The 13610-nt window shown below is 45.4% G+C and overlaps 1 protein-coding gene and 1 long non-coding RNA gene across 4 annotated transcripts in view; one reads left to right on the plus strand and one right to left on the minus strand.

The window, feature by feature from the left end:
- LOC134793001 (protein outspread) overlaps positions 1-13610 on the plus strand; it is a 388052-nt gene that overhangs the window by 364204 nt on the left and 10238 nt on the right. For all 3 annotated transcript variants that reach the window (XM_063764508.1, XM_063764509.1, XM_063764510.1), the window contains exons 7-11: positions 2210-2338; positions 2665-2810; positions 3002-3355; positions 3466-6821; positions 12797-13019. In XM_063764508.1, coding sequence (XP_063620578.1) covers positions 2210-2338; positions 2665-2810; positions 3002-3355; positions 3466-6821; positions 12797-13019 — 4208 coding nt within the window. The remainder of the gene's footprint in view (positions 1-2209; positions 2339-2664; positions 2811-3001; positions 3356-3465; positions 6822-12796; positions 13020-13610) is intronic.
- Positions 8743-13610, minus strand: part of LOC134793034 (uncharacterized) — a 459561-nt gene continuing 454693 nt past the window's right edge. Inside the window, exon 3 of the long non-coding RNA XR_010144490.1 lies at positions 8743-8752. This is a non-coding gene — a long non-coding RNA (uncharacterized LOC134793034). The remainder of the gene's footprint in view (positions 8753-13610) is intronic.

Genomic DNA, 13610 nt, shown 5'->3' on the forward strand with positions numbered 1-13610 from the left:
TTACCCCGCATTACCTTATATCAATTACGAGTACATACGACTTTCAAGCTTTGGAACGAAATTATCCAACAGTCGTAACTATGTCAAGCTTGGCTAAAATAAACTGAAACTTACAATCAGTATTGGAATTGATTTCGAAGTGCCCGAAATAGACCTTACATTGTAACGTGAAATAGTTCGTTTTCCTCTCCATAGAGAGAAATAGCCACAGATTATTTTATACACGGAACATGCATAAGACGACTAGTACTTGTATTATGTAGTATTTGTGATGAAGTAGTTTAAAGTTTGTTTGGTTTGTTAGAGTCTGTTCGGAAAGAATGTATTGAGCCCCATACATTTCACGACTCTTCTCTTTCCGCACAGACTCTATTAATGTAGCATTTCATAAGTAAATGATACGCTATAGTAGAAGAAAACAAATCTACAGAGAATCTAGAGTATCTTTAAGGTTCGCTGTAAATAAGAACCCTTATAATTAAGAACAACTGTAAAAAAGTAATGAAATAAATACATTTGTATTTCTACTATTAGAAGTATTAGATTTTTTTTCTTAGTACATACATATATAGAAAGAAAGAAAGAAAGAAAATACATTTATTTAACGCCACAACATATTACATACAGACAAACAAAGACATACAGACATAAAAAACATTGGACGCTAAAATAGGACCCCACTCAGCATAATGCCGCGGCAATCCGTGGCGCTGGTTTTCAGTGGGGACCTGACTTAAAACTATGTATGACAATTATTTCAGTTTTGTATTTGTATTTTAAATTTAAGAAGAAACTCTGTAGAGTTAAAAAGAACAAGTATTAAGGTTAGATGGGGTAAGAGAAACATTGGGCCTCGATCACACCAAAGCGTTAATAAAGTATTTCTTTGCATTTCTTAGTTTTATGAGTCTGTTGGACGTAGTCTCTGGGAGTGAGGTAGTAAATCCGCCGCGGGCGCATGCCCGGTCCTCGGCTCGGCCAATCACTCGTCTTTTTTTAGCGATCCTGTAATTTAACCGACTTCAGTTCAGAAACGACTTTTTGACCACATGTAGTGTATGTTGGCTTTAAATGTGTTTAATTATTTTTATTAAAATCGTTTCTGAAATACACGGGTATAATTTTTTTTAAATCCATTATTAGTGAAATGATGGAGAAAATAAATGTTGATTGCCCTTGTCATGGTCAAATTCTGTACTTTCTTGGGGTAATACTAGTTTTCGTCAAATAACTAAATGTGTCCCATGCGATAATACCAGGCATAATAAGCTTCCTGTTATTAATTACGAACACGGGACTTAATCGCGTATAATTAAGTTAGCATTGTCCCCGTGGTCTCGAAGAAATACTCGTCCGTCCGTGTTCGTAATTAATAATGTGTAAAAACCCGTGAAAGTTTAAAAATCAGTGTTTTGATACTGTTCTTACTTATAAAATAAAATAAGGTTATGTGACACCTAAATCCTGAAATGTAACGGCTATACCAGGATTAATTTAATTCCCTTTACACTAGAAACTGTAATGAAATTCTACTAAAATACAAGATCAACCATGCCGCTTTAACAATGCCTTAGAGCCGACGATCAATAATGGTTGACAGTTAAAGCGTATCACTCCAATCCAATAAATATATACGTTTATGGCTTCATCTAATTGGAGAACAGTTAGAACGTGATTATAAGACGATTGAGAAATACCGAAACCGGACCCCAATAAGGCCTAGTTTGCCCTCAGGGTTAATACGTAATGCCTGCGTGAATTCTAGGGGATAGATGGCAAAAAGCGGATCCTGGGCACAAGCCAACCAAGAAACTGCTAGGATAATAATCATCTTTTCAGCTTTGGTCCTGAGCTAAAAATATACCATCCAGAAGTGACCCACAATCCTCTAAATGTCCACCCAACGAGCTAACGGACGCCAGACACTCCTTTCATCTGAAAGCCATTCTGTTAACATTTTCTTCAGTTTCTCCATATGTTATCAATGTTATCATTGTGCTATGCATATATTATGTTCCGCACAACTCCATTTTAGTTTGGTAATGACGTATCCCACCTCTTGCACCTTAGTGCGGCTTCGGAATTTGACATTCCTCACTCGGTCTAGAATGTGGAGACCATATTGACATCCCCGTCAAAAACGAGCATTTGTTTTGAAATTTAGATACTTTTTGTGCATATACTAACTTGTCCATTGTATTGTCCACAGTGTACACCGATCAGCCAGTATCATCGGCCTCGCCACCGACCAGAGACAAGATAAACGGGGACGAGAAGGCGCGCTCACGCCGCCGAGACACCTGGGCCGAACCATCCACACCCACAACACCTGATGACCGTGAGTAGCAATTTCATGGCCGATTCAGAAAGAAGTTCGCTGCGAAAATAGCCTAAAAACTGAAAGAAATAAAGACGAAATAGAAATAGGTAGATGAAATTCTTCATAGCTTAAGGGAAGCGTAGCAATAGGCTTCTCCGCTTCTTGCGGTCTTCTAAGCTCCATCCATTTATTGCCTAAAGCGATTTAGCGGGCAGGGTGTCGACCATGTCTTATTTTTTTCTTACAAGGGGCTGGGAGGGAGTCTCGATAGTGCTTTTAAATAAGATCACAAAAAATCTTGGTCAGCCCATCTAGCTCACCTAAGCGTTCTGCTTTTCCCACAGCTGCCAGCGTGTCGTCGCCACTACTCCAGCACCGGTACGACGAGCAACTGCGCGACATTGCCGCTTCGCTGACGCGCCCGCGCAGCCGCCGGGCGCTGCCGCCCACGCTAGAGCGGCCTACCCGTTTGGCACCTGATCGCCTTCCGGTAAAACCCTTGGAGTACACATTTTCACACCAAAAAATTGACTTAAGCCTCAGTATTTACGAACAAAGTACAGAATAGAATAGAAGAAAATGATCTTTTGTTAAAGTTAAGGATATTGGAGCAAATCACATCAGTCAATTCTTCATAAAAAATGGTCAAACACCTAAAATCGAATACCAATCTTTCACCAGGTCCGAGGGTCACCCGACGGCGCCGTACCACCGGAAGAAGGCAGCTCCAGCTCAGCCAGCGAAGGCAGCGAGCCCACCGACGCGGTCGAAGTAGCCGAACCGAATGAGAGCGGTCGCGTGGAACTCCCAGCCGAGCGCCTTCTCCACGCCAGGGCCGGCTGGCTACAACGCCGCGGACCTGGTGGCTGGTCGCGCCACTGGTTCGTGCTCCGCGGCGCAGCGTTGCTCTACTTCAGGGACCCGCATGCGGAGAATAGGGGGCTGATGGATGGGGTGATTGATTTGAGTGGCATCGCGAGGGTTGTGGAACTGCCGACGTCGGCATCTACTAATGGATACGCTTTTGAGACTGAGGTTAGTCTGAAATCCTGTAGTTATTATTTTTATTGGTGCGTGTAACTTATAAATCATTAAACTTACCATAGTGCATGATGTATACTAATAAATTATTATTTCTTTTTCAGACATGGGATGGCAAACATATCGTATTGTCAGCGGTAACGGCGGGCATACGAGCCAATTGGGTGTCCGCTATGCGCCGAACTGCTGGTCTACCAGAATCTAAACCGCTATCCTTGCTCCTGCGGGAAGACAGCGTCGACCAAGCTTCAGAGTCATCCACGTCACCCATCACACCTGTGACTCCCATCACGAGCAGATCAGCGCCATTCTCGTCTGATGAAGAATACCGAACAGCTTCAGAAGGCGGTCGAAGAGATAGCGCGGACTGGGGAGATATGGCGCCGCAGCCACCACCGTCACCCATCCTAAACAGAACACCTATCAGCAAGGTCAAAGAAAAAGTCCGCGCGCGAGGCTGCCACCAAACCCCTCCGCGAGACACACCAAAAAGCGACAAAGACGAAATAGACTCCGCCAAAGAAAGCCGTCCAGACGAAGTCGACGAAAACGAAAAACCAAACGAGCCACGCAAACGCAGCTACATATCGACCATCGACAAACAGTCTATTGAAATCGACGACCTGCGAAAACAGCTGAAGCTTGCACTTTCGGACGTCAACGCCGCTGAGTCAGAACTTGCACGCCTCCGCAAACTCAAGTCAGAGGCTGCTCTTAGAGAAAAGAAAATGGAGGAACTAGTAACCACTCTACAGCAAAAGGAAGAAGAGTTGTCTATCAGAACTAAAGAAGCTGAAAATTTGGATGCGTTAAAACAGATGTACAACCAAGATAAGACCACGTGGGAAACGAAGTTGACAGAAACTCAAAACTTCCTGAAAGAGTCGACGGAGCACTGCGAGCTGTTGACGAGGCAGCTGGCTTCAGCGCAGGAGAACGTACAGCAACTACAACGAGAACTCAGCGAACTCAACGAGAAGCTCATGAAGAGTGTAAAGGAGAACGATGGCTTGTACATGAGGATCAGAGAGCTGGAGGGGCGCGTGACGTCAGAATCGCCGGTCAAGGAGAAGCGAAAGAGCATCGGCTCTCTCAGCGATCTCAGCAACCTCAACAGAAACTTGGACTTGGAATCCTTGGAGAAAAACAGACTTATCGAAGAATACGTCGAGCTTAGATCAAGGTTCGTTAAAGCCATTCAGGAAATCAAAACTATGAAGAAAGAACTCCGGGATTCTCACAACATGTACGATGAACTGGAAATAACTAACATGAAACTGAGAAATGAAATGAAGTTGAGGGAGCAGTGCAGTAGGTCAGAGATCGACTTGATGGCCGCGCGCATTTTGGATTTAACACAGAAACTGACGGCCTCCGATAAGCAAGTACGAACGCTGAAACACAAAATTCAGAAGTCAGAGTCCAGAGAAAAACGGCGAAGTTTATCTCTCAAAGGTAGAGAATCCTTCACGTTAGGTAAGGAGGTCGAAGAGAAACTGACTGAGCTTGAAAACAAAATCACACTCTTGGAAACGGGAGAACCTGCTCCTATCATAAACTCTCCGTCGAAGAGTGCGTCGCCTGCCAAAGAGAAAGCTCCCAAAACAGAGAGCTCGTCAGAAGAGAAGAGAGCGAAGAGGCTAGCCGCTCGGTTAAGGAGGAAGTCACTCGACAGCGCATTGGCAACGAGCTCGGAGCCGATGAAGATGCTCGGCCGACTGACGTCGTTAGAAACCAAAGTTGCATCAGCGTTCGAGAACAGACGAGACTTGACAAACTCGTGTGAATCCCTAAGTCAGGCCACACGGTCTACCAACAGTCCAGTCTTCACAGATAGCCCGGAGAGTTTAGGAACACAGTCGCAACGACACTTACTCGATAGGCTGCAGAGCCTCGAGAGTGTAGTCATCCACTCCCGCGACAAAGTCAACGAGTGCTTGTGCCAGATGAGCGCCATGCGAGCCGCGAAGTCCAGGCGATCGCCTTCCCCTAGTCTCGAGAAAAAATACAGCATCAAGTCCATGGAGAAATGCTTGACTGACGTCAGTAAGCGACTTCAAGAGTGCTTCGATAAGTGCGTCGTTGATTGCGAGCATGGAGAAATAGATGCCAATGACAGCGTGGCGCAGGTGGTCGTTCAGCTCGAAGAACAGCTCCGAGCGAAGCTCCTAGAACTCTCAAAGAAGAAAGCGGCACTCTACGAGGCGGGTGAGCTCACTCAGAGGAAGAGTTTAGAAATCCTAGCCGAGAAACTAGCGTACGAGGCAGTCCTGGTCACCAGGATCCAAGAGGCTCTGGAATCGTCCAACGGGAGCAGATTCTTCGCTAGATTAATAAAGTCTGAAATAATCGAAACTAGTCAATTAATCGATAACCTTAAGTGTAAGATTAGCGGGGACAGCTGCCGGAATATCAGCAGCACGAGGAGCTCGCTGGACTACCTGGCAAGGATTCTGTCGAGGAAGATCGACTTCATGAACAGCACCCGCGAGACGAGGGACTTGCGGGCTTCGGAGCTTATCATCCAAAGCGCGGATCTGGAAGCGCTCCGAGCATCACAGCGCGAAGTTGCCGCCGCAGTAGACAGATATAAGACCGACAAGTTAGCCGAGCTGTGCTCCGCCCTGGCTTCTGAGGCTCTCGCTCATGCGCCTGGCGATGGTGACTCCGAACAACGCTCCGGATTAGAGGCCGCCAGAGTACGTGAAGCGTGGGCGGCGGCGCGCGACGCGCTCGGCGCCGAACTAGTCCAAGCGGAAGTCGCACGCGCTCTAGGCCGCGCGGCACAACTGTGTGAAGAAAATCTTGATCGCGCGCGCTCAGGACGCTTAACTCTAACGGCTCAAGATCGTGCAGATTTAGAACTGTGGTGGCAGGCGGCGCACGATCATCTAAGATGCGAGATGGACGCGGCCGTGCGAGACATCGCGGCTAGATACCGCGAGTGCCTCGGCGAGAGGCGAGGCAAAGAAGGTTCACCGGGTCTAGACTCGCGCGTGTTGCTGCAACAGCTGGCCGAAGTCCTAGCGCATAAAGCTTTAGTAGATGCGCGGGTGGCCGTCGTCGAAGGAACATTCAGGGCTTCGGCCCCTAGGGACCCGGCTCCCCGCACGCCGACGGACGCCATCTCCTCCCTGGACGCGGACCCCACCCAAGAGGCGGAGTTCGTGTACCTCTTCCAGCACTTCTCGAACGAGTGCCGCGCGCTCTTCTCCAGTGACTGTTCGGGTAACAGTGAAGACTTGACGAAGATCGGCCAGAGCCTCGAGCGAGCGGAGGCGGCGGTGGCGGCGGTGTGGGGCGCGCTGGGGGGCGCGAGCGAGACGGAGGCGGCGCCGGAGGGGGCGGGAGAGGGACAGGGAGTGCTGGGCCGCGTGGAGGCGCTGCGCCGGCGCGTCGAGGCTCTGCAAGCGCTGGTCCCGTGCCAGCACTGCAAGCAGCTTCAGGACGCGTTGGACAGGTAAAATATTTGCTATTTTTATATTGTAGAATGTTCATTCGATTTGATTTCATACGAACAATGAAAATTACTACTTTTACTTTTTTTTGTGGTATGAGTGCCAGTGGATGTAATGCGCGTTTTCAATAATAAAAGAGTACCAAAACAAATTGAAAATTATGAATCTTAATTTCGTTTTTTTTATTTCGTTTCTTTCATTGATTCTCTTTTACATATTTACTGAGTTTTGCACTTGCTCAAATCACTCATTTTTTCATCACTTGTGACAAATTTTTTCACTCCTTTTCTCCGACCGACCCCACTACCACTTAGGTTACCACTTAGGTTAGGGTACTAGTGCTATATTAATACTTTCCACGTAGTGGTATTTCGAAGGTCAAATGAAACCTATTAACAAGTCACACTTATTCCTATTACTACTAAACTCTAAAGTGGCCTTCGATACGCATATCCTAGTTGCTTTATTTGTACATTGTAGTAAAATTACATTCTTCATCATCTTTTGTATATTCCACTTTTGTTGCATATTCAATTTAAATATAAAAGAGTTATAGCAGGAGATCTAAGCTCCCGTTTTCTAAGGGGACCTTGCATTTTGGAGACAAAGCAAACCGCTTGGAACAGGTGTTCCTGGGGGTGACCTGAGCTGATTAAGCCCGGTTGCCAAGAGGTTCCCCCCAGCAGGTGGGCAAGGGAGGGGGGGGAAAAGTGCCTCCCGCGCGCCTCACTCTAAGCTTTATATCTGTATACATCTCGCAACTATATCAAGTTTGGTGTCATTTTCGTATAATTCGAGGATGAAGAATTCATTTCTGTGACTATATTTTCACTCACCCATACAAAAAATTCGAAAAATTCAAAATTCAAAAAAAAATCTTTTAATTTTTTTTTCGAAAATCTTGTACAAAATTTATACTATGAAGATTTGCTGTAGAAAAAATATATCTGTGAATAGCACAGTTATCCTACTATACAGAATAGTAAACTTGTCAAACATTTTTTTTACATAACTCTGTTAAAAAAAATGTTTTGTGTCGCGCGGCGTACCTGCATTGTAAGAGCGGTATGCAACGTTTAGGATTTTTAAGTATATTTAGATGATTTCTGATAAGTTGTTATTCTTCTGGTGGTAGATTACATTAATAAATTACTTCTGGACGTGATATATATACAAATATAAATTAAATATATAAATAAAGATGTTGGGAAAACTTTCGCTAATAGAGTTAAGTATTATAAATGTGATAAAATTAACATAGGAGATGTTTGACAAAAAATGCGGGTTAAAATAAGATATATATATTGTTCGTAATTGCCATTACATGCCAATGTGACTGTGCATTTTAGGTTTTTTTTAACGCAGTTGCACCTTCCTGCGCATTTTGTTTTGCAGCGGCAACGAATAAGCTCTAAACAAGCAGCAGCCGCCGCAGGTAGGCTTGTCCATATGGGCTCCCAATAACCATGTTGTTTGGACCAGCCCCAGTCAGCAGGGCATGGTGGCTGTTGCTGAGGGGCTATAATCTGTCCCCAAACATAGACCAAATCCTACACATGCGACACAACTGAAAACCGCCGTGTTGCTGAAATAATTTCTGCACTTTGTCAACCAGGTGCAGAAAACCCTAGAGGAAAAGCAAACCGCTCTATGTGCGTTCCTTGATATTGAAGGTGCTTTCGACAATACGCCCACAGAGACCATACTCAATGGTATGAAATCAAAGGGAGTAGACGAAACCACCAGATGGGTACATAGCATGTTCTCGAACAGAGTAGCCACTCTGACCATCAATACTATTTATAGAGCATGAATTTTATACCATCCCCACTATTATGGACCCTAGCAGTGGACCAACTTCTTGCAATCATGTCAGGCCAAGACTTTGATACACAAGGATATGCCGACGACCTTGTAGTCATCGTCAAAGGCCCTTGCCTCAACACAATATCCAACCTAATGCAAGGAAATCTAAACACAATATCTATTCAAATGGTGTAGAGAAAATGACTTGTCCATTAATCCGAGCAAGACTGTAATAGCCATTTAACCATTCACAAGGAAACGGAAGCTCGATAAACTCACAAAACCAAGACTTCATGAACAAATAATACCGTTCTCGGCAGAGGTCAAGTATCTAGGGGTCACCTTCGACCAAAAGTTAACTTGGAACCCTCACCTGAGAAACATTATACAAAAAGCGAAAATGGCCATGTGGTCATGCTGTCGAATGGCAGGAGCAAGATGGGGCTTAAGACCCAAATTGCTATGTGGTTATACACAGCGGCAGTGAGGCCAATTGTCACCTACGCCTCCGCAGTCTGGTATAACAAAACCAGCCAAAAGACAGCAATAGACACTCTAAACAGCCTGCAACGCACGGCTTGTTTAACAGTAACAGGCGCCTACTCCTCGACACCGGGAGCGGTCCTAGATGCACTGCTGGACATCATACCACTCCACTTGTAGGTGCAAAAGGAGGCCAAGCAGTGTGTCTACAGAATATGCACGCTAAACAGGCCAAAATGGCTCTCTCAGGCATTAACCAATCTAAAGGCCTGGGTTTTTGCGAATAGAACCCTTAGCATGCCCACTGATGACACGCAAACCGAATGTCATCTCACCAAACTGTACACAGTAGAAATACCTCCTAGAGACAACTGGATCAACAACCAAATGTACGTCGAAGAGGGAAGCCACATCTGGTATACAGATGGTTCCAAGAAAGGCAATGATGTAGGATGTGGGATCTATGGTGAGAGATCTAAGCTCAGAGCTAGCGTCAGCATGGGCACACTGGCCTCAATCTTCCAGGCAGAAGTCTTCGCCATCAACAAATGTGCGGAGATCAACCTGGATAGAAACCTAAGACACCAGCATATCTACATCAACTCAGACAGCCAGGCTGCTTCGCTGGCACTAGAATCCCTTGAGTCAAACTCAAAACTAGTCCAGAACTATAAAACAAACCTAAATGCACTGGCTTACTCCAACAAAGTTACACTTAGATGGGTACCAGGGCACTCCGACATTAACGGAAACGAAGAGGCGGACGAACTTGCTAGAAAGGGCGCAGACACACCCCTGGTCGGCCCAGAACCGTTCTGTGGAATCACAAAACGGGATGCATATTCTCTGCTCAGCAACTTAGAAAAAACGAGAGCAATCGTTTGGTGGAAGTTCGTTAAAGGACAAGAACACTCGAAAGCTCTGATCAAAGGGTTCAACAGCAAAACTGATAAGGAGCTTTTAGGACTCAAAAGGCACAAAACCTGCGCGGTGACCAGAATACTGACTGGACACTGCAAGTTGAACAAACATATGTTTCAAATTGGCAAGAAACAAGATGCGACATGCAGGTTCTGTCAGGAGTCAGAGGAGACTGCAATGAACATTCTCTGTTCTTGTGGACCACTAATGTCAAAAAGAAGTACCTACCTAGGGCGACACATAGTGCAATACGTAGTATGAGGTACAAAACATTACGGCCTAAAGAATCTGGAACTTTCTGGATGCAACGGGCATTAGTAATGAACTTAAAGGGCCGTCACAATAGATCAATGCTGGTCAATGCGCCACTCAAAGGCCCACAACACCACAATAATAATAATAATGTCCCGCGGGGGCCGCTTGTGGCGAGCTGACGGTGAGTGGCGACACCGCGGACCCCTATTCCAGAGGGCCCTGTCATTTGGCCCTCGCCTCTGTGCTTGCCTTGATTGGCCGGCCAGAATGGAGTCGCAAGAGCGGGACCTATGCTCCAGGTTGGAAGTGTAAAATGTCATAACGCCGGCGCCCTGCTGAACGGATTACCGGGATCTGGCTACCGCAGACTCACCTCTCGACAACCTCACAGCCACTCCAAAGTGTTGCCCTGTTGTCGCACTGTGCGTGCGGCCATTGCGGGGCCCACTCAATGAGTTGGCGAGTCACCACCTGTCATTTACAATTTTGAGACTGATTGTCACGGCAGGTGTCCGCTAGTCTCTCCCACAGCCCATTATCCAGTCCATCCAACTTTCAAATCTATAGCCCATGACCTTAGTTCCCATCGCAGCACAAAAGTGCTGCACTGCTATTGCAGCATTGCTTTTCCCCGCCATGTGCAAAGACAATAGTCTTCATCTCCGGATGTATCACATTGTGCGTTCGGGGATAGTATACACCACATGTATCCCTTGCTTTTAGATTGAAGTGCCTTAAAGGGCCTCTGCGCTGATGGCTTCGGCCACACGTACGCCTCCCAAAGGTCCGGGACCCCACGGTCCCGAGATATGGAAAAGACATACAAATAATAATGTTAATTTTATCACATTTATAATACTTAACTCTGTTGGCGATGGTTTTCCCAACATACTTATTTATATATTTAATTTATATTTGTATATATGTCGTAGTCAGATCGTATAATCCGCCGTATTACATTACGGCTAGCCGTTATCAAAAACAGGGGCGTTTTGAAATGCGGCGGTTCGACGATTAGCCGGATTGTCATTGCGATACGTTCTTCAATAAGGCGGCCAACGTTTAGCAGCATCGTACTACTATTTTAGATTGTAGAGTGACCAGTTCTTTCGGTCGCCTACGTAACCGGAGTTTGACAATGTTTGCAATTTAATTTATTTTTACCATGGTCCCACCGCACTACATGTTTCTTTTCCAAAACATTTTCTTCACAACTTAAATAGACGGAGCCCCGCAAGCGGGGCTCCTATTTCTGGGCGGTTTGCCCTTCGGGCATCTGAAGCTACCTAACGAACCTAACCTACTTACCTACCTACCCTTTTCCCCCAAAGTGTAATGTTTTCACGGACGTCTCACTAAAGCAATAGGTAGGTAGGTTAGGTTCGTTAGGTAGCTTCAGATGCCCGAAGGGCAAACCGCTCAGAAATAGGAGCCCCGCGAAGCGGGGCTCCGTCTAGTTAAGTTGCGAAAGAAATGTTTTTTGAAAAGAAACAGTCCGACGAACTCCAGATTTGATGGACACCCCAGCGTTTGTCAAGCAGCGCCACGGGTGTTAAAAATGGGAACTAAAAACTGTCAAAGCGGCGGCTAATGACTCGCTGTATTACATTACGGCTAGCCGTGTTGAAGAACGTATGGCGCCGAATACATTCCGGCGGATTCTCATTCAGCCGCATTCAATCCGGCTAATCGTTAAACCGCCGCATTTCAAAACGCCCCTGTTTTTGAAAACGGCTAGCCGTAATGTAATACGGCGGATTATACGATCCGACTGCGACATATATATCACGTCCAGAAGTAATTTATTAATGTAATCTACAACCAGAAGAATAACAACGTATCAGAAATCATCTAAACATACTTAAAAATCCTAAACGCTGCATACCGCTCTTACAATGCAGGTACGCCGCGCGACACAAAACATTTTTTTTTAACAGAGTTATGAAAAAAAATGTTGGATAAGTTTAGTATTCTGTATAGTAGGATAACTGGGCTATTCACAGGTATTTTTTTTCTAGAGCAAATCCTTATAGTTTAAACTTTTTAAAGGATTTACGAAAGAAAAAACTAAAAGATTTTTTTAGAATTTTGAATTTCTCGAATTTTTTGTATGGGTGAGTGAAAATTTAGTCACAGAAATGAATTCTTCGTCCTCGAACTACACGAAAAAGACACCAAACTTAATATAGTTGCGAGATGTATGCAGATATAAAGCTTAGAGTGAGGCGCGCCGGAGGCACTTTTTCCCCCCCTCCCCTGCCCACCTGCTGGGGGGAACCTCCTGGCAACCGGGCTTAATCAGCTCAGATCACCCCCAGGAACACCTGTTCCAAGCGGTTTGCTTTGTCTCCAAAATGCAAGGTGGTGGATCTTAGATCTCCTGCTATTAATTTATTTTATTCATTCTTTTTCTCCAAAAATATGCGAAACGAAGGACACCCACTTTTTCTGTGTGCCATAACTAACCTTCCTTCCTATCTTCTAACACTAATAGCGCGTGCTCGTGTCCCAGGCTGCAGGCCTCGTGCGCGCTCGGCGAGAGCGCGCGCGCGCAGCAGGCGGGCGCGCTGGCGGCGGCGCGGCGCGCTCGCGCAGCGCTACTAGCGCAGCACGAGCGCGAGCGCGGCGCGCTCCGGGAGCGCGCGCGCACGCTGCAGCGGCGGCTGGCCGCGCTCGACTCGGAGTACAGCGCGCAGTTGGATAGCCTGCGCGCGGCTTACCAGGTTAGTAATCAAGTAAGTAAACTTTTGTTACCTATTTTTTACTTTAAGACCTGTGCCCCGTTTCTGAAACGCTTGTAACTTGTAATACGAGTGGAAGTCCCTTTCTAACAAAAGCTGTCAAAAAGTGATATCCGCTTGTATTACAATTTACAAGCCTTTGAGAAACGGGCCCAACAAAATAAACACATACGAATACATGCTAAAAATTATATTAATATGAATATTATTTATTACTTAGTGATTTCTTAATATTGGCGAAGCTAAATTAATTCGATAATGCTCTAAACTTAAAAGATATCAGACGATTTCGAAACATTGTCAATCAAAGTACACGGAATTTTGTAGGTACAAGGTTAAACAGTGTTAAAAACTCATCCGTGAATATTGCGTTGACTATACTATGGACTAGGAGACAACCATATTTTAAAATGATTTAAAAGTTTCGAGTTTAACTACCAGTTCGATTACAATTGAAATAAGTAATTTTGAAATATGCATAACGACGCCGCATTGTCGTTAATATTCGTCTAAAATGTTCCTATATATCTTAGAGCCAGCTTCTTCTCCCTCGCGTTATCCCGGCATTTTGCCGTGGCTCACCGG

This window comes from Cydia splendana, chromosome 8 (assembly GCF_910591565.1).
Source record: "Cydia splendana chromosome 8, ilCydSple1.2, whole genome shotgun sequence".
NCBI classification, from domain to species: Eukaryota; Metazoa; Arthropoda; class Insecta; order Lepidoptera; family Tortricidae; genus Cydia; species Cydia splendana.